This window comes from Myotis yumanensis, unplaced genomic scaffold, assembly GCF_028538775.1.
Source record: "Myotis yumanensis isolate MYYU_CA2020_CCGP unplaced genomic scaffold, mMyoYum1.0.hap1 SCAF_3, whole genome shotgun sequence".
Lineage (NCBI taxonomy): Eukaryota > Metazoa > Chordata > Mammalia > Chiroptera > Vespertilionidae > Myotis > Myotis yumanensis.
The window spans coordinates 41,847,158-41,869,218 of record NW_027223754.1 but is presented as its reverse complement, the minus strand read 5'-3'; the positions used below and the strand labels follow the sequence as shown (position 1 = coordinate 41,869,218).

Sequence of the window (22,061 nt, the reverse complement as noted above, 5' to 3'; positions counted from 1 at the left end):
TCATCGACATGTCACTGGTCTGTGGCAGTGGGCGTTTGTGGCTACTCCCTCCATCTTGGAACTCTAAACTCTCCTGGCACCCTTAACATTGCAATATTCAGAGGATCTTTTGTCTCTCATTCTCTTCCTGTGTTTTCGCTTGCTCCTCTCTTTTCTGTCAGCTCTAAGTAAGTAATAAACTGTCCTTGGCCCTGTTCAAGGCTTTCTCTTTGTTCTTCCAGATACATACATTAATGTAGATTTAGATATAAAATCTTAATATGTCTCTTTCTCTCACACTCACTTTAGCTGTTCTGTGGTTTTAGCTGTGTATCCATGACCATGACCTCTATGTCCCCATTTCTAATGGGCTTCCACTTGCTAATATCCTTCCTCCCAGGCAGAGCATTAGTATCTTTCTGCCCGCACAGGGTCCAAATTTTGAAGTCCTCTTTGACTAATCTCTTCCCTGCTCTCCACATTCCCAGTCTGAAAAGATTATTCATTTTTAATGAATTTATCCCAGCCATGGTCTGAATTGCCTTTTCCTTCCCACCATTGCAACATAATTTTCAGCCTGGATTATTCTTTAATGTCTGGACCATTGCTATACTTGCTGACCGATTTCACCACCTGTGAGTTCTTCTAATGCTAGTGAACCCCTAGTGGTGCCACCAAAGAGAAGTTTCTCCAGGTGAGGTCTTGTCTGTGTCTCTCTGGTGCTCCCCAACATCTACTGTACTAGTGATCCTCACATTTTATACCCATCTACTTAAGTTGGACTTAGGTAGCCTAAGACCCTACAGCACTATTATCAATGGGGACAATATCACCCCCTAAAGAGAACTTTGGAAATTCAAAGAAGCACCCCCCCCCCCCCCATTGTCCAAATGACTAGAGAGCATGTCTGGAATGTGACAGGCAGGAGTCGAATGATTTTGATATCTTGCAATGGGTGTGACTTCCTCAGAGTTAGGAACCAAGTTGTATCTCATGTTGCATGTTCTGCTAGACATTCACATAGATAAAAATCCTGTTCATAGTGATCTGGGTCAAGGTCTTAACTGTTTTATATATTTGCACCAAGTGTTTTTTAAATTTATTTTTCATTTTTGGACAGTCTTAATATAACTCAATTTTTCAAGAATGCCACAACTGTGTAAATTGAGGCAACATTATTCTTCACCTTGTTAGGAACCTTAACAGAAATTGTTTGGCATTTTGCAAAGCCATACCACTTATCATACCTATGTTGGTCTGCATTTGTATCTTTCCTATTCCAAATAAGCTACATATATGCAGGCGTGCATATCTGACCACTTCATTCTGTCTCATAATATACTTTATTACTGAATATTACAATTCTAAAATACACATTATTTATTTTATAAAAAGTTACTTCCTTTGATATCATAGTTATAGTTCAGTTATGGCAATATATTGAATTTTTAAAAATGTGTACATGTTTACATTATTTGGTATTTTCATTTCATGGTCATAGCAGTTACATTACAAAAATCTTATCCAAAAAGAGGGTATTCGAGTTGTTGATGTACAGGCAGATGAAGTAGCTATTCCGCTGGTGGTAATGGAAGAGAGAGAAAAGGGAAAAGGTCAGTGGCAAAGCATGCCTGTCCACCAGAGCCTGCGGCCTGGGAAGGAAGTGGAAGTTCTGACAAAGACTTCTCTGGGAATTCAGGGCTAGACTGCAGCCTGCAGCTCGATACCCGTGCTCTCCGGCTGCAGCCCCTGGGCCCTACGCATCCAGGAAACCGGTAAGTGCTGTCAGTCTTAAATGGCAACTAATACGATTGCTTTGATGCTAATAAGAGCGGCCCCTAACTGCATTATAAATGTTTGCATAGAAAACACAGATGCAGGGGGAAACATAATTTGAATACAAATACGTGTTGAATAGATTATATCTGGTTGTTTCAGGAGTATATTTAGACATTTCTCCTCTTCTAACCGAAGATGGGATTTCTTTCTCTACCGATTCCTGGAAACTGCCATGAAAATGGACTGGAAAAGGTCATGTGTTCACATGAGCCCCTGATTTTATGAATTTTTCACTTGTGCTTTAAGTTACAAGATACAAGGAGAAATTTTTAGTTGGGAATTCCTCTTTTTATTACTGTTGTCATAAACATTGGCCTCTCTGACTCACCACGTGACCTTGGGTATCTGGGTTAGTTTCCCCTATGGAAATGCATTTGAGAGTTTGGTCAGGTGCCACGCAAAGTAGAGATATCATTGTTAGCCTTGGTTCTTTCCTGGCTTTGGATGAATTTAGATTTGCAAATAGTCTTACAAGAGCAAATATCAAAGGTTTGTCTAACAGTCTAGGAAGCATTTCACCAAAAGGACCCTTCTACTTTCTTTCACGTACACTTGATTCACTTTACAGAAATGTATACTTTCAGTTATTTCCACCTGCTGTGTGTGTGTGTGTGTGTGTGTGTGTGTGTGTGTGTGTACATGCCTTATCTAAGGCTGATAAGGCTTAGATACCATACAGAGAGGACTCATATGACCAAATGTATTTTGGTTGCAGTGCATATAATGGCTTAGGTATGTCTTAATCCCCTCAATTTCAAACAGGGAAACTGAAGCTGAGAGAGTTTACGTGACATTACACAGCTATTCAGGGGAGAGGAGTGACTAGAATCAGGGCAGAAAAACTGGTTCTTACCCCTCACCCCTGCAGAAGTTTCAAAGCACTACTACATTTATATTCAATAAATGTAAAAAGAAACCCATTTAAAGGGTTTAGGAAGAAAAATATTTTTAAAGACAATCACTTTTGCTGCTCCCTTCACTCCTATTCTTGGTAAAGTCAGTTAGGTTCTTTATTTCTTTCTCAAGAGGGACCTTTCTCATTTCTGTGCTTTTATTGGTCCATAGAGCTTCCCAGGGATAAGACCCTGTGAGGAACCTCTGCTCAGTGGCTGTGATTACAGGGCAGGATTACACCCACTCTTGGAGGTCAAGTGGCTCTCAGCGCAGTACGTACTCTAGCCGTGGCTCCTCTGGGTCCCTCTCCAGCCTAGGCGTCTGCATCTGATAGGCGCAGGATGCGGCCCAGTCGTTCATTGATCAAGGGAAAGAGCACGTTGAGAGCTATTTTCATATAAGCTCCAGAAATAGAGGTGGGATGCTCAAACATGAAACCACTCACAGGAAGGAAAAAAAATCCTTTTTAAAGAAGCACATTTTAAGAATTTTAAAATCAAAGATAGGAAACACAACCATTCTCAAAATTAGAAATAGGAAACCCAAGGAGACATCGCTTCTTTATTTTAATTTGATTTATGCAAAATACAATTAAAGGCATCTCATAAGTTACTTAATGGATAATGAGTCCTTGACTGTCTGACTCAGAAATCAGTTTGTTTTGCAAAGACCCTTTAATCAGCTCCTAGGAGGCCTCTGTCTGGCAGACAGTTAAAATACCATAGATGCCCGGGAGTGAACCGGAGGAGCCGTGTGCTGCAGAACTATTTTCCTTGAGGCAGTCTTAAATTTTGAACAATCTCAGTCTCAAGATCGGACATGATTGATGGCCCCCCCTCCCCCCCGCCCCTCAGAAATGTACAAACTAGCTACAGAGCATTGGCAAGGCAAGGACACCTGGAGCCCACAGCCCGGGCTTGTCTGCGAGGTGTAGATTGAAGGGAGGTGGCCTCCTCGGTTGCAGAATGAAAGGCCCTGCTTTCCAAGCTCTCCAGGCTGCATCCCGGAGCAGCTGTGAAAGAACGCGAGCAACAACATTCCTTTCTACAGTCAAATGTCACAGATGTCGGAAAATCTAACACCTAGGCCAGTTTCTTAATATATTTTTGAAAAATGAAGTGTCGTGTAAGTAAAGACCCTAAAAATAGCTTGGGATTGATTATTTTGTGAAGTTGAATGGCGAGGCCTTTGGCATTTCAGGAAACACAAGAGCCTTGTTTCTTTATCCTTGAACTTCAGTCTTGCCTTTGCTTTGAAGATGAGCCCCACAGCTAACCTTGGTGTTTGTTCTAGCTAGCTGTCTGGGAGTGTGGGTGCTACAAAGCAGCCCCTCTGTAAAGACTTCTAGCAAAAGGGCCTGGAAATGCGGCAGCTGGTCAGCAGGGACCACCAGGCCCCTAAGACAGTCCTCCCTCAGACAAAGTCCTATAAACAAAACCCCATGCACCCCCACCAACCGCCTGAACCAAGTCTGCAGGCCAGGAGTTGGTCTGGTTTTTCATTCTCATAGAATGAGGTCTTATCTGGGACATATCTCTCAGGTGTTTTCTGTTTAGTCTAGCTGTGTTTTGTTTGTTTTTATTGATTAGAAACATAGCCATGGGGGGGATGCCCCCAGCCTGCCTTCCTGTAATTGTTTCTGTGAGAATCAGTGAACCCAAGACCCTGTGATTAACTCAGGACAGACATCTTTGTTCCCTGAGCAACCAGCAGGATGCCTGGCCCACAGGAGGGCGGCAAGAAATGCTTGCTCCAGTGGTTCTCAGACTTGAGCTTGCTTCAGAGACACACCCTGCAGAGCTTGTTAAAACAGATTGCTGGGCTCCACCCCCAGGTTCTGACTCAGGACCTCTGAGCAGGAACCTGAGAACCTGCACTTCTAACAGGCTCCCCCGGTGGCTGCTGCTGCTGTTTGAGAATCGCTGAGCTGAGGATTCTGGGTTTTGAAGTTCGAATAATTTATCCCTGGGAAACTCCTTACCCCCAACCTACTTGGCAGCAACAGGGTAAAAGCCAATCACACCTGCTGGAATTTTCCTACTGGATAATACTGAAATCCCCTATTTGTAGCCTTATTCCTTTAAATTAGACTCTGGTCCGTATGAAAATGCAAATGCTCATTGGAGGAGAATCAGGAGTTCATATGACAAACATTTGTTGAGCATATTCTACATACCAGTCTCTAAACTGAACTCTGGAGATTTGAAAATCAATATTTACAGTTCTTATGAATTAGAGAATAAAGATATCTACTTAAAAATAATTATCAGACAGCCCAGCTGGTGTGGCTCATGGTTGAGTGTTGACCTATGAACCAGGAGGTCATGGTTTGATTCCCTGTCCAGGGCACATGCCTGGGTTGTGGGGTTGATCCACACAGTAGGGGGTGTGCAGGAGGCAGTTGATCAATGATTCTCTGTCATCATTGATGTTTCTCTCTCTCTCTCCCTCTCCCTTCCTCTCTGAAATCAATAAAAATATATTTAAAAAATGATTATCAGACAGTGTGGAAAGATGGCCCACAGGGTGATCATCAATAGAAAACGAAGGGAGTCAGGCAGAAGCATCACTTCAGGGTGCAGGTTGGTAAGGCCTTGGCAGCCTGGTGACTCAGCTGATCCTTCAAGGGAAAGACCTTCTCCTCCTCTGTGAGGGGCTTAGAAAGACAGGAGGGGGAGACAGCAGGAAGTTGCTGAATGCCCAAGGAGGACGAGGAAAGGGAATGCCAACAAAGAAACAAGGCCAGAGGAACAACTGGGAACAATCACTTCGAAATTCTAGGTTCCACACTAGAAGGAGTGGGATTGACTGGGATGTTGGCAGTAACACTGAAGCACATGTCAAAAAGAAGTGAGAAAACGAAAGAAAAAAAGTAGAAAATAATGTGAGCAGGAGACCCTGCTTCCCAGTTCAGTCCAGAAACTTCTAGGAAAGACAGACGGTGCCTTGCATGTAATCAGGGCCAGTGCTGGCACATTTGAGAACTTTGTGAGCATTAGAAATGTATCTGTATTTATACATTTCTCAGGGCAGATGAACCAGAAAATGCTGCCTGCTCTTCCCCACTCACGCAGGGCACTGAGGAATGTATTCAAACTAAGAAGGCTCTCGGTCGATGCTACCTGTGTATTCAGGCTATACATCACTCCCAGAGTGATTTCTTGGGCCGTAAAAATATTTCATTCATTTCTGGGTTAGTAGAAGCTGGAGAAAGAAAGCAGGCTTCAGGCCTTTGTAGTGACACTGTGGGTTTTGTACTTGGAGAAATTTCTCTGTGGGTTCCTTTTGGCTGCAAAATAAGATGGTCTGAGAAATGAGGGATGCTCCAGATAAGTGGCCCCGAGCGGACCTCGCAGTCAGCTCTTTGATCTCTGAGGCACTGTCCTGCTTTTAGAATCTATGGCTGGAGCTGATCCACCTGGTCATCGACATACTAGTAGAACTACTGACGAGGGAGGAAGCCTGGAAGTGGATTTATTCAATAAATATTTATAGAGCAACTCCTCCTTTCATCACCTTGCATGTGGGTAGCACTTTACTGTTTACAAAGTCTTTTATGTTTCCTCTATAATCTGTCCTTCATGGCAGCAACCTTGTAATGTAGACAGGAACTATTATAAACATTTTACAGATGAAGAAACTGGATCGCAGAGAAATTGACTTACCCAAGGTCATGTGAAGGATCCTTGGCAAAAGGAGAGCTAGAAATGCTGGCTGTTAGGACGGGGTACTTTCCACCAGTCCAGAGAATTCTATGTTGGCTGATAGAAGAAATGCGAAAGCCCCTAAGACAGTGATGGTGAACCTCTGACACGAGAACTCATTTTTTTGGTTAATTTTTCTTTGTTAAATGGCATTTAAATATATAAAATAAATATCAAAAATATAAATCTTTGTTTTACTATGGTTGCAAATATCAAAAACTTTCTATATGTGACACGGCACCAGAGTTAAGTTAGGGTTTTTCGAAATGCTGACACGCCAAGCTCAAAAGGTTCGCCATCACTGCCCTAAGACAGTGCCAGCAAGAGAAATATAATGTGAGCTACACAGATAATTGTGAATTTTAAGGCACTAAAAAGAAGCAAGTGAGTTTAATTTTAATAATAATATTTATTGCAATTTGTTAAAATATTATCAGTTCACCCTGTAATAACTGTTAAATAATATTAATTAGATGTTTTCACGTTCTTTCGTTTCACACTGAGTTAAAATTACTGTGTATTTTAAAATACACACTGATTTTATACACATCTCAACTTGGATACTGAATTTTGATTGGAAATAGTGGATCTGTATTTAGACTTCATAAATTGTACAACAGAAAAGTAGATTCATGTACTCAAGTCAGTCCAAGAACACTTAAAACTTTTCTAATAACTACATTGAGGATCAGTTTTAAGTTAAATTTACAATAATTACGAATACTTAAAATGTTTAAATTTAGTTCCTCTGTGGCACTTGGTCACATTTCATGTGTTCAATGGCCACATGTGGCTAGTGGCTTCTATTTTAGAGAGTAAAACCCTGACATGCCACCCTTCCTCCCAGGAACTTGCAGTCTGTATTTTGGTTGATGTGTTCGTATAGTTTAATCTTGTCCTTTGGTGGCCATGTTAAAAGTTGGTCTCCATCCTTACCCATCAGTACCCATCTCCTTTAGTGGCCTCCTCTAACCTAATTCAGATCTGCTCTCTCTTCCTCGTTCCCACAGCTGCCTGCCTATACCCTTCAGAAGATGGAGGTTGTGGCGGCCCAAGAGAGGTGGTATCTTTGATAAAAGCACCTCTATAGCCTTTAGGCTAGAAACAGAGAACAATCTGGGAGAAAGAGTGGATTTACGGAAGGTTAGGATAGCAATATATTTAGGTGCAATATGACGCCCCTCCCTTTCCTTCTGGAACATCTTTGACATACACAGGACTCTGGCCATCAGAAAGCGTGGCTCCTCTGCTTTTAAAAGCAAGTTCGTCTTGATAGAGTCTGGCCATCTAAATTCTGGTTGGACTTTCCAAGTAAGTAGAAATGGTCAACTGTCTCCCAGAAAAAAAAAATTGTCTTGTTATCTAAGAAAAAGTGTACCCCATTCATGGGGCTGGGTTGAGGGCGTTGTTCCTGTTTGAAGAATACTTGAGTATGCCAGGCCAGTGTGGCTGAATACTCAAGTGGATTGAACATCATCCCCAGTTCAAGTTCAAGTCCTGGTCAGAGCACATGCCTGGGTTGCAGGCTTTATCCCCAGTGGGGGAATGTGGGAGATAGCCGATAGATGTTTCTCTCTCACCGATGTTTCTCTCTCTCTCTCTCTCTCTCTCTCTCTCTCTCTCTCTCTCTTTCTCCCTCTCTCCCTCTTCCTCTCTCTCTCTCTCTCTCTAAAATCAGTTTTAAAAAAACATACTAAAAATTAACAAAATACTTTGAGTAATTTTTTGTTCGCCATCGCTGCATAAATACATGTTTGCCTGTTTCCTTTCCTACAAGGGAAGCCTTGGTGGAGACTATGCTGCTGCCTTTGAGAATGAGCGTTCCTGTGTCTTTGTTGTCCTGTAACTCCATTGGACCTTGGTCCATAGGATTCATGGGCTCCATAAATATTTTGAAAATATAAATTAGAGGTGTCCAAGCCATCACTTTACATCTCCTTATTATTAGTGCCTCAGCTCCACTGAATACACACACAGAAAGGGTTCCTTTTCCCTCGCTCCCCTCATCCTTTGTTCTCCAAGGGGGTAAGAGGTGGGGGTTGAGGTAATGAGGGTGCAGGTCCAGGCTGGTCTGTGAAACCTGACCCAGAGTAAATTTGGTTATTAAACTCATCTTCTTAAATGCCCTAAGTTAAGCTATTTGATGTTAGCTGCTGGGAACACAATGCTGCCAATCAGACAAGCAGGAGCCTGCCTGTCCCCTCAAATATTTTACAATTAGAGCGAGGTATGTCTCATAGCTTTCAAGGTTGCCAATTTCCTTAAATGCACATCCAATTAAAACTCATTCAAACACTTCTACTAATAAGTAAAAGAAGTCTTGGGATGAAGTAGCCCTTTCCACTCATCCCAAAAGATGTCCGGCTAAATAAATGTTCCCATGATCAGATACATTTGAGAGACACCATTGCTTCTCTTCCCTATTAGAGAATCATTCAAGGCCAGGAGAATAAAAGCCCTATTGCATGGAAGCCTGTTCAGGTTGGTTTACCTGGAGTTAACTAAACTTAACTGATTGTGGGGCCTACTTTTTTAGGGAACACTTACAAACCACTGACGGATTATTGTTCTCTGAACTTATTTGGAACATGCTGATTTTAAATAATATGCTTCTAGTCTCCATTAAGTTTTTAGTTGTACAATTTTTGGAAGAACATCAAGGCTAGGCAAGTATTTAAGGTTGCTTGTGACATATATAATTTGTGAAAATGATCAACTTCTGATATTTAGCCCTTTATTCATACTTGACCCCAATAATGTTAAAGTGTCAATGTTTTAATAATTTCACAATCCTTGAAAATAGTAAAAGAAATGAACTAGGCTGATTTTAGAAATTGGAATTTACTAATTATATTTCTGTTGAAGATGTTTAATTCCAGCATTCCACAGAACAGAGCCATTTTTATTTTTATTTTTTAATAATTCTTTATTGTTGAAAGTATTACATATATCCCCTTGTTCCCCCATTGACCCCTTTGAGCCCACCCCACCCCCACCCCCCCACCCAGGCCTTTAGAACCCTATTGTCTGTGTCTATGGGTTATGCATATATGCATACAAGGTCTTTGATTGATTACCTCCCACCCACCCACTCTCTCTCTGAGATTCCGCACTAACAGAGCCATTTGAGATTTCGAGTCTACTGAAGTCTAAACTGAGCTAACCTGAAATTAACTTGCATGCCTTCAGTCAGTGAGTCAATCAGCACTGAAATCATCAATAATTACTTTAAAAAATAATATTTTTATTGATTTCAGAGAGGAAGGGAGAGGGAGAAATAGAAACATCAATGATGAGAGAGAATCGTTGATCAGCTGCCTCCTGCACGCCCCACACTGGGGATCAAGCCCGCAACCCAAGCATGTGCCCTGACCAGGAATCAAACCATGACCTCCTGGTTCGTAGGTCGATGCTCACCACTGCGCAATGCTAGCCAGGCATCAAAATAAATATTTTTTGAGAACCTAATAGCCATGAACTAAGGCTCTAGGATACAGAATTGAAAACTATAAACATTCCTTATTCTCAAGTGCTCTTAGCACAGAGTGGGATACTAACCTTAAGGAAGTAATAACAGTAGACAGAAAAGCATAAGAGCTATGAGAATAAATATCAGGAAACTTCTACCTATTCAGCTCTAAGTTCAAGTCTCCATAAACTAGAAAGGATATAAAGGAGGGGCCCACATTTCATCCAAAATGACAATATCCTTATTATATAAGGAGAGACACATCCCAGATAGTTGTTTGTAACATTTTCAATAATAAAATCAATGGCCCAAATGTGAAATTAATTGGAAGCCACAATTCTATTGCACTGTTTTAGCGATTAAGCCCATTAGATTGAATTGTTTCTGAAGGCCTAATTATTGTGTCTGCCACACTCATCTCTTCGAGTCATTCCTAACTTTTGGACTGCTGCCTGGATCGTCTCTGCAATACGGTTGCAGTTGAGTATAAGCTCAAAGCGCTCAGTTGCATTTTTGCAAATTCTAGATAAGAGCTAAAGAGTTTGTTCAAGTGTCGATTCCGTCGAGTTTGGGTGACAGTTGACATTTTATTGGTGTTTTTCAGGTTCATGATTTAAAAGTGCCTGTGGGAAGTCACTTTGGCTGGAAACTGCAGCCAGGGAGCTCCTGTGTTTTCAAGTCTTGTTTTCCTGTCCAATACACGTTACGTCGACCTTACAAGTGGATGAAGATACCTCAGTTGTCTGACTTTACCGACTACTTGTTTTCCAAGTTTATAAAGGTGGGAGGAAACAGAAATCCTGCTAAGAGCTGAACATCTAAGTGGCTTCTTCTCCAGCACCACCGATAGCCGTGAGCTTCGAACTGGATATATTCTCCCAAGGAGTGCTGTGACATTGAAGTTCCTCATTAAAAACAGTGTGTCTGCAACACAATCAGGAGACTGGGACACTGACAGCCAGCGATGACACTGAGCATGCTTTTGTTTCGGCCTGCAGTCTTCAGGTGGGGCACATTGATTGATGAGTGACTGCTTGCCAATACGTGCTCTTCTCACTCTGTTCCTTGGATTGGACTTCATTAAGCAATTTATCACTTAACCTTCAGACTTACATGTGGGGTTTTTCACAATAGTTTTGCATCATTGGAACTTGGGTTGATTTAATCGCTTAACAGAAAGGAACAGAATCCAAATTACTTGATTGCCATGGCTTTGAATGTTGCCCCAGTCAGAGACACTAAATGGCTGACGCTAGAAGTCTGCAGACAGTTCCAGCGAGGAACCTGCTCACGCTCCGACGAGGAGTGCAAATTTGCTCACCCCCCCAAAAGTTGCCAGGTTGAAAATGGAAGAGTAATCGCCTGCTTTGATTCCCTAAAGGTAAGACAGTGCATTGAATGTCATAGCAATGCCACACTGAACTTTCAAATGAAATGTTTTTCATTGTACTTTTACAGAAGTTGAACAATTGTTTTTAGATTCTGTTTTCTTATTTGTGGTGACTATTGGGAGATTTTCATTCATTTTTTTCATATCAGGCATAGATAAATTTTTTACAGATCCATGTTTAATTTAAAAATACATGATGCTATGTTTTTGGTATGGCATGACATTCATGTACCCGAGTTTTAAATCAAAGTCTGACTTGTGACAACTAAAGATAAATATTTTATTAATGTTTGATCTTCTGGAGGTTATATACAGGTGAAGAAATTGAATGTGTCACTTATGTGTGCCAGTTATCTGATTCACCTCTTGAATAATGTTCTACTCCTGTGGCTTTCTTTTTTTTTTCTTTATTGATTAAGGTATTACATATGTGTCTTTATCGTCCCATTCCCCCTCACCCCCCCACTAATGCTCTCACCCCCTTGTTGTCTCTGTCTATTGGTTAGGCTTATATGCATGCATACAAGTCCTTTGGTTGATCTCTCCCCCAAACCCCCAGCCTCCCCTACCTTCCCTCTGAGGTTTGACGGTCTGATCAATGCTTCTCTGTCTCTGGATCAGTTTTTGTTGTTCATTATAATCCATAAATGAGTGAGATCATGTGATACTTATCTTTCTCTGTCTGGCTTATTTTACTTAGCATAACACTCTCCATGCTGTTGCAAATGGTAAGAATTCCTTCTTTTTTACCGCAGCATAGTATTCTATTGTGTAGATGTACCACAGTTTTTTAATCCACTCATCTGCTGATGGGCACTTGGGGCTTTCTTTCTTGACCAAGAACTTCCTAAAATACTTCTGAATATGATTTTCATTCTCTTTGACAATTTGACATGCCTAACAAATTGTTGAGTACACCCTCAATACTCCTTGAGAACCTACTATGTGAAAGTTAACACATAACACATCACAGAAGAAACTAATGTGATTCAAGATGGCTTCCTTGATGAGTTCACTGGTAGGGAAAATGCAGCAAGCACATCAGCAAACAGCTATAACTCAAGACAGAAAGGGGCACATGCCTTAAAGGGAGAATAGAGAGACACCTTCTGTGGGGGTCTATAGAGGAGAGAGCTGGCTTCCAGCTGATTGTTTCAAGAAATGTTTTTGAAGGCTGTGCACCTGAGTTGTATACTGAGTTGGGTAGAGTTTGGACTTAAAGAAATGGGAAAATAATAATAATAAATCTAATAGAAGGAATTGGGGAGATTTAGCCCATAATTCTTTAAGGTTTATTTTGCCCTGAAATTGTGGATTCTATGAAGCTCAGATTGTCTGTGACAGTCCTAACATTATCAGATCTTGTTTACAATGGAAATAAGTAAGATCTATAGCTAAAAAAATAGCTTAATATTTACATCTCTGCACAACTTTATTTAAATAAACTTACCAAGCAGTTAAAAAAGTGTTGATTCATGCTCTTGATAAATGACTTGGGAAATTACTGTGTATGAGTTTACAAAGTAGTGTTCTTAGCCTATTCTTGGGTTTGAAGGGACTGGATAAGTTATTTGGGGAAATTTTCATCTTAAAGTAAAAAAAAAGTGTTTTATAAAACTTTTAAGTCAAAATTAAAATAAAAGATTTTTAAATCATTTATTTAAGTATGCATTAAAGGGAAAATTTATCTATACACTAAAAACAGAAGACTACATTGATATCCCAAAAGAAGTCTTTAAAGGGTTAAAATATTTAAAAATAGATATACTATTTACCTCACTAACTACCCCTATTTTATTAATCTTTAATCATTAAAAAATATTAGATTGCGCCCTAGCCGGTTTGGCTCAGTGGATAGAGCGTCGACCTGCGGACTCAGGGGTCCCAGGTTCGATTCCAGTCAGGGGCATATACCTTGGTTGCGGGCACATACCCACTAGGGAGTGTGCAGGAGGCAGCTGATCGATGTTTCTCTCTCATCGATGTTTCTAACTCTCTATCCCTCTCCTTTCCTCTCTGTAAAAATATCAATGGAATATATTTTTAAAAAATATTAGATTGGACTTTAAAATTATGAATCATTTTGTCTACACATAAATGAATAGATGCACAAATTATAATTCATATAAACTATAACAGTATAAGCAATTCTTATGTTAGTTTTTATTTTGCTTTTATAGTCAAAAAAGAAAACTAAGTATGCATTTGCTTCTGTGATCATCACCAGTAGAAGCAGTCACTATAAAAGGCAGTGTAGATTAAAAACTAGATAACAAGAACTTCCACATACCAAAGAGGTCAGCAACGAGAAATTCATTTTCCAGCCCAGCCAGCATGGTTCAATGGGCAGCCAGCAGGTCACGGTTCGATCAGGGCACATACCCAGGTTGTGGGCTTAACCCCCAGTGGGGGGCATGCAGGAGGCAGCCAATCAATGATTCTCATTGTTTATGTTTCTATCTCTATCTCCCTCTCCCTTCCTCTCTGAAATCAGTAAAAGTTTATTTTAAAAAAAGAAAAGAAATTCATTTTCCAGGTTATCCCTAATTCCTTCATTTTGTTTATCCAAGCCTTCTCCGATATTAACTATTAATCTAACATTTTAGCTAGTTTCTTAAAACTTTTGATTTTTTAAACTAATTAGGGAAAAATTCCTGACCTACTAAGGTACATGTTTCTTGAGTATCAATAAGACAACAGATCTTTACAATTCATTACCTCACTATGGATTCTCCAAGGCCATAATTTTTTAAGGATTCCAACCCATAGAGAAAGTAACCAAGAACAGTTATCTTTACTGTAAAAACATAAACCAGCCGAAACCGGTTTGGCTCAGTGGATAGAGCATCGGACTGCGGACTGAAAGGTCCCGGGTTCGATTCTGGTCAAGGGCACGTACCTGGGTTGCAGGCACATCCCCAGTGGGAGATGTGCAGGAAGCAGCTGATCGATGTTTCTCTCTCATCGATGTTTCTAACTCTCTATCTCTCTCCCTTCCTCTCTGTAAAAAATCAATAAAATATATTTAAAAAAAAAAAAACATAAACCAAGCCATGAGAATGTTGAGCACTGTTCAAATGAAAAGGAACTTTACCCTTTGAAACAGCATGGAGGGATCTGAAGAGTACTATGCTAAGTGAAATAAGCCAGTCAGAGAAAGACAAGTATCACATGATCTCACTTATATGTGGAATCTAATGAACAAAATAAACTGTTGAACAAAATAGATCCAGAGACATAGAAGCATGGAACAGACTACCTAATCTCAGAGGGAAGCCAGGGATGGGTTGGTGGGAGGGGAGAGATCAACCGAAAACTTGTACGCATATATGCATAACCCATGGACACAGACAATAGTGTGGTGAAGGCCTGGGGTGGGGCAAGGGACTAGGCTAGAAGGGGTCAATGGCGAAAACAGGGGACATCTGTAATACTTTCAACAATGAAGATTTCAAAATAAATAAATAAAACAAATACTAAATTGGATCTTTTTAAAAAAAAATCATTTTCAGAAGTGTCTAATAGAACCGTTTTCCAGTGTTGACGCCTAGCTACATATTGCCTCAAGTCATCGGTTCCCTTTTAGAATTGTAAATGTTCAGCTTATTTAATTTGAGTGTGTGTTATATATTTTTAAGTTGTCAAACTATAAAGAATGTGAAAAGAGCCCACAGGCACAGGAGTAGGGCCAGAATCTAAATGCCTGCTCACCCACTTCCCAGCCGTGGGTGTGTCATTTATCACGTCTTATCTTTGTTGTCTCATCAGTAAAAGAGGATAATCGCCTGTGAAACTGACTGAAGTGCGCACAGTGTCCAGCACGGTGCAAGCGTATTCACTTTGCAAGGTGGTCATAAGGATTGCAAGTCCTTATGCCTGAGACTGGTAAATAAAACACTCACTCAGGAATCAGTAGCTAAAAAAAGAGTGACGATGCTGATAATAATTGAGCTATTTGATTTTATTTCATCGAAATGTTAGCAGCAGCCTGCAATAGAGAAAAGGGCAGGGGCATTGAAGTCAGACAGGCCAGGCTTGAAGAAACCCTGGCTGGGACACATTATTTTACCTCCTTGACTTCAGCTTCCTCCTATTTAAAATTGATATAATAATTCCTACTTCATGAGATTACTTCAAAGGCTAACTGGCCTAAGATATGCCAGATGCCCAGCACAGGGCCGGACATGGTGGGGACTGGCAATGTTCGTTTCTTTCCCTTCTTACTAAAGTATCACAGTACAGGTACTGATTTGATGACGGGCTATACAGGCAAGAGTCTTAAAATGTCCAATTCTTAAAGCATCCAACTCTTCATGTGTCCAAACTCAAAAAACTACTGTGTGAGTGCTAATACCTCAGTGATACAAATTAGTCATGATATTAAAAGCAATAATGTTTGAGGCAGGCATCATTTTTATTGTTATTAAAATGCTATTTTCTGCAAACACTGGGAGGTATTTTTATTCCTAAAAATAGGTACAAGGAATCGGTGTTGACCTATCAATATAGAGACAAATCAGTTGTGAGGCTGAGATATTCCTTTTTGTTTTGTTTTGTTTTGTTTTTGTGACAAGTTATTTGTATACAGGAGTACACTTCCATAAATGCATACTAAACAAATGTGTGGATGTTTGGAAAAGAGATTTGCTGAACTCTTGGAAAAGAGAGTTTTACATATATAAATGCTTTTATAAAAGATGTTTCAGAAAATATAGCAGAGCTGTTGCAGTGGCATTTGTATTTTATTCACAATGCTTACCTTATTGCGTTTCATGTGAAACTACTGAGCATGCAAGAATTTGTGATTTTGTTGTTGGTACAGTATTATTATGAACAATGGAATAGCTTATATCTTTTCTGGAAGGCCAGAACATCCTGGAACATTGTATTCCACAGTAAGGTTAACTTAACAAAATACAAATTGCTTCAAAACAACAAACATCTCCGTAGCAGAGGCCTTGACCACCATCTCTACTCGTTTATGTCCATAAAACAGTTGCCCTCTCAGTTTAAGATTTTTCTTTTCAGGTTCTTCCTCCTGTAAATGATAGAAACTCATGTGAATTTCTTTGCAAATTGAAACCTTCAGAGAGGAATAAGTGAAGCAGCTTTAACACACTGAGATGAAAGTTTTGGCATTTAATCGCTTTCATCGGCATTTAATATATTTGCTCCAACATCTGAATTTGAATTCAGCTTCAAAAGAACCATTTTAAAAAGTATGTCGCTAATTTTTGCAAAAACAAAACACTCCTGGAGTCTTTGAGAAAATTGTTTAGACCTTACATTATCTTTCAGGATAAAAACCAGTACAAAGACAGTGTGATTCTTTTCATGCCTAAGTCAGATGATGTCACTCCTCTATTCAAGGCCTCCAATGGAATCCCAACTTGCCCTGAGTAAAGATCTTTCAATCCTTACAAAAGCTATCTAGGGTCCAGGAGATCTGCTTCCCACCCTCAGTCACCGGCTTCAGACCTACCACTGTACCCTCATCCAGCCGCTCCAGTCCTGCCACTTCTTCCCTGTCCCCAGATGTACTGAGTAGGCCGCTGACCTTGGGTGTGTGCACTTGCTCTTTGCTCTGTCGGGTATATTCTTGCCTCCGTGATATGAAAGCTGTCCTCGCATTCCCTTCTGATCAAAAATGCCAACAGCGAGGGCTTTCTGCCAGCCTTATTTCCAGCAGCAATTCTCTCATTGCTGGGATCCCATTTCCTCATCGCCTTGCTTTCCTGTTCTCCTACTCACACATTTGGGTTTTGTTCTCTATTGGTCTCCCTTCTCCACTCTGCCAGAATAAAAACTCCATGTAGATGGGGATCATAACCTTTTTTTTTTTTTTATCACTGTGGTATCCCCAGAGCCTAGGACAGCATCTTGTACATAGCAGATGCTCAGTCAGCGTTTGTTGTGTCGTAGGGCATGTTCATCAGGAAAGTATTCAAGCCTTGCAAATAGAGCTGCTGCCTATGGCTGTACAGGGGTGCACTGCATAGTAGCGATGCATTTCTCATCGTAGCCTATGTGATTGGCACCCCTGGAGTTGTGCAATGCAACACCTATGCATCCGTATCCCAATAGATTTTAAAAACCAGGGAGCTCTATGCAGGGATTGGAGATACGGGTGACTCAGGAAGTATAATGCAACATTGGAAAGTTGACAAGTAAATGATTTCATTTTTCTGAAGCTACATGTGATACAGTAACTACGTTTTTTAATTCTCCAATTCTTTCTAAATTTCAAGTGTAAAAAGGTATATCCTGCTCATTTACCTAAGGGATGCTGGCTGTCAGTTGGCTGATGGCAAATAAAATTTTAGTCTTCTTATTTATGGATGAAAATTTGAAAATTAAAAGTGGTAGGTATGTGACCATTTTGGACGGTCCTTAATAACATATCAAAAAAGATATCAGAATATGTCCTTGACCTTAATTTGTGTTCCTGAGCTCTTAAATAGAGGTTAATTCTTTGTAAAAATTACTTGAGTATTTTCTAAATTATATGCCTAATTTTGGCCTGATTCAAAAAATATAATCTCGGACAATTATTTTATTATCAGTAGAAATCACTGTAGTAATACAATGCTACAACCTGCCAGGAACTTTTCATGTATTATCTATTTATTCCAAAATTTATGTAAGGTAACTATTATATAACCAGCCATTCTAGAGGTTCAAAAATGTAGGGAACTCTCATGTAACTCATAAATGATGGAGAAGGGAGCTGGTCTGAGGACTGTGACTTCAGATCTGGCGCCATCATTTCCCCCCTCCCAACCCCTCTGACAGAATAAATCCTTGGTGTAAATAATTCTAAAACTCCTCATAACTTAATTATATTCACTTTAACAACTTTAGCATATTAGAATATTTTTTAAAGAAACCTTGTAAATTAGAAGCCCCCAGGAATAAACCTGTTCAGAAAATTAAATATTAAATATTTAAAATAGAAACTGTAAGAGAAAGCAAGGCATATGTATTTATTTCTGTTTGTATCTGTATACAAATATTACACCATCACTGACGAGGCCTCAGTAACTTAAGTGCTTTTGTCCAAGATGTGTGTCTGTGCTGGTGTGTGTGTGTGTGTGTGTTTTCCCATGTGAATCTGAAATCATATGTGATGTCATGTTATGATGTCATAAAATGCAGGACAGCTTCATAGTTTAAGGATTCTTGGATCCACCAATTATTACTTCCTGCATAAGAGGTCCACTTCCCTATCATCTGACTTGTACCCTCCCCGTCAATCAACCACAACTCCTTCATGCCCTCCCTCAACACTATGCAGGCTTCCATGCACCAGTTTTCTCCTCTAAGTGAGTGTCCCAGTGCAAGCCTGTAAGCGTCCCAAAGACAGGATTGTGTCCCCTTCATCTTTGTGCCCCAGCACCTAGCATGGCTCTGGCACCTGGCGGAAATGCAGTAATAACCATCTGAAGGATGCATCCCCACAACTTTTCAAAATGGACTTATTGATGATCATCAGTGAGCCTCAGACCCAAATCTTTTCTGCATCACCGTTCACCATTCCCTCGCACATCTCCATTTTGTTTTGTAAGCCCGGTCAGCCTCTCCTTAGAATTCTCTCCTGCTCTTCCCCGCTTTTCCCTCCCTGCTCCTGGCTCTTTTGCCACTTCAACCTTCCTTCCTATTTTACCTCTAATGCCACCTCTTCCTCCCCTTGCTCCCTAACATGGAGTCTCTCCAAGACTGTGTTGGATTTTTCCTAGATCGGGTTCAGTGATCAGTTCTAAAAGTGTGTCTGCACGCACGTATTCAGTTCCCACATCGGTGCCGATCAGCCCCATTTCTGCTGTGTGCCCTTTCCTTGACGACTCGGTATGAATGGCCTATTGTCCCCTGCAGCTCAGCACATCTAACTCCAAACTCTTCATCCTGTCCCCACCCCAAGCCATCACCCCACTTCAACCCTATGCCTTGTTCCCCAGACACAAAACCTTAATGTGATCCTGTTCACCATGCCAAGGACTCTTCGTTTGTTTTTTGTTGTTGTTTTTTCTTCTGTCTCTGGTTGTAGGGGAGTATAACATCTTTAAGAACTAATAGAAACTATGGAATCTTTACCCAGAAAAGTGGCCATACTGACAGACTAGTCTGCAGTCTTGAGATCTCAAGGGTTTCATGTTGGTATCTAAAAGCTATCTATGGACGGCAAGAGAAATCTGACACATTAAAGTGGGCACAAGAAGAACAGAGGGTCATGAAAGATACTTTTTGGTTATTTCTCAAATTTGCCTACAGCCAAGATTAACACCACATCTTTCCTAATCAAGTCAGATTCTGAGGGCCAGGAGGTTAAGACTTCAACATATCTTTTTTTGGGGGGGGGGGGGGGGGCGGGGATGGGAGCTATAATTCAACCCATAACAATAATATCTAAACACTGTAGACTAATTGAATGAGCCCAAATTGGATTTCAGAATCTATCTCTACACACTGCCCTGAATAGCTACTAGCCATCATTGGAGCTGGCAAGAGAGGAGGCTTAAAGAAATCCAGTCTTGCGCTGGCAGGTGCCTCAGTTGGTTGGAGTGTCGTTCTGTGCACCAAAAGGTTATGGCTTTGATTCCCAGTCAGGACACACACCCAGGGTGCAGGTTTGATTCCCAGTTGGGGCACATATGGGAGGCAACCAATCAATGTTTCTCACTCACATCCATGTTTCTATCTCTCTCTCCTCCCTCCCTCTCTCTATAAAATCAGTAAAAACATGTCCTTAGGTGAGGATTAAAAACAAAACAACAACGAAAAACTCCAGTCTTTGGTATAAGTAGAAGAAGGAATGATGATAAACTGTCATTTCTATGATTATAATATTCTGTGGTTAAAGTATGTAAGAAAAAATAACTCACAGAAAAAAATGGCAAAACTTATTTCCCCCAAAAAACTATGGAGTGAAATATTAAATTTAACCTTAATTACAGTCTTTAATAGTTACATTTGTTTATTATTCACTTTGCCTTGGGTGATGATGCTAGCTTTGGTTAGTCCGTGTAGTAGTTCTTAGGAAACCATTTCTCACCAAAGCACAGGGAGAAAGACACATTTATCATATTAAAGAATTTGTTTACTATTCTATTTGTTCTGAAATGGAAATAGCATTTGTCAGTATCCTTTTTTCATTCAAATTGTGTGTGTGTTGGGGGGGGGGGGTTATTTTAGGATGTTTTTAATATAATGACAAACTAGGAAGCAACGATTTAAAGTAAAAGCCCTGGCCTGAAAAATGTATATTTGATCCCTGGCTTTCCTGAATATAATATTATATAATTTCATCTTTATGGGCTCCAAGTGGCTCATCAGTAAATAGTCATTCAATCATTTGTTCATTCATTCATTCATTCATTCCCTCTTTAGCAAACAAGAGGTACAAACTCAAAACCTGCAGGAATCAGCAAGTAATATGAATGAGTGACTCAGCACTTACTGTTGGCAAGATACAGGACCAACCACTGGAGACTGCAGAAAATTAACTGAAGGGCACATAACCCTTCTAAGATGGCAGCTGCCACCCAGCAACAAACAGCTGTTGCCTGCCTTGTGAAAATCTTGGGGTTAAAAAAAACACAGATACAAATTTTGATGTGAAGCTTCTCAGTTTATTTAATTTCTTTTAAATTTTTAATTTAATTTTAAATGTTTAATTAATTGTTTTGAGGTAACGTTAGTCACTAACCTTATGTAAGTTTTTTTGTTTTTTTAATATATTTTATTGATTTCCCACAGAGAGGAAGGGAGAGAGATAGAGAGCCAGAAACATCAATGAGAGAGAAACATCTATCAGCTGCCTCCTGCACATCTCCCAACGGGGATGCGCCCACAACCCAGGCACATGCCCTCGACCGGAATCGAACCTGGGACCTCCCAGTCCGCAGGCCGACGCTCTATCCACTGAGCCAAACCGGCCTTGGCAACCTTATGTAAGTTTAAGGTGTACAACATTATAATTTGATATCTGTATGAACTATAGCATATGTACCACCGATCCTTCAACTTTACCCACCATCATACTTTTGACCTCTTTTACCCATTTCTCCCTCCCCTCACTCCCCTTCCCCTCAGATAGCCACCATTTTTTGTCTGTATCTATGAGTTTGTTTTGTTTTGTCTTATTTGTTTGTTTCTTTTTTGTTTTATATTCCTTCCACATATGAGTGATATCATATAGTTTTTGTTCTTTTCTGTCTTACTTATTTCACTTGTCTTAGCATAATACCCTCAAGGTCCACCCATGTTGTTGCAAATAGCAATATTTCACTGTTTTTATAGCTGAGTAATATTCCACTGTATACATGCACCACATTTTTTTTATCTATTCATCTGTTGATGGACATTTAGGTTGTTTCCTTATCTTAACTATTGTAAATAGTGCTATAATGAAATAGGAATGCAGGTAACTTTTCTAATTAGTGTTTTTTTCATATTCTTTAGATAAATTCCCAGAAGCAGAATAACTGAAACATATGATAGTTCTATTCTTAACTTTTTAGAAATATATATATATATTTTCATTGATTTCAGAGAGGAAGGGAGAGGGAGAGGGATAGAAACATCAATGATGAGAGAGAACCACCAATCAGCTGCCTCTGCATGCCTCCAACTGGGGACCAAGCCCACAACTCGGGCATGTGCCCTTGACCAGAATTGAGCCCAGGACCCTTCAGTCCACAGGCCAAGATTCCATCCACTGAGCCAAACCAGCCAGGGCAATTCTTAACTTTTTAAGGAACCTCCATACTGTTTTTCGTCATGACTATAC

At 40.2% G+C, this 22,061-nt stretch overlaps 1 protein-coding gene across 6 annotated transcripts in view; it reads left to right on the top strand.

Moving 5' to 3' along the window:
* The window catches only part of MBNL2 (muscleblind like splicing regulator 2), a 172,290-nt gene that overhangs the window by 49,037 nt on the left and 101,192 nt on the right, over positions 1-22,061 (top strand). For all 6 annotated transcript variants that reach the window (XM_070408725.1, XM_070408724.1, XM_070408722.1 and 3 more), the window contains exon 2: positions 10,490-11,266. In XM_070408725.1, the coding sequence (XP_070264826.1) occupies positions 11,093-11,266 (174 nt within the window). In that variant the 5' untranslated portion in view covers positions 10,490-11,092. The remainder of the gene's footprint in view (positions 1-10,489; positions 11,267-22,061) is intronic.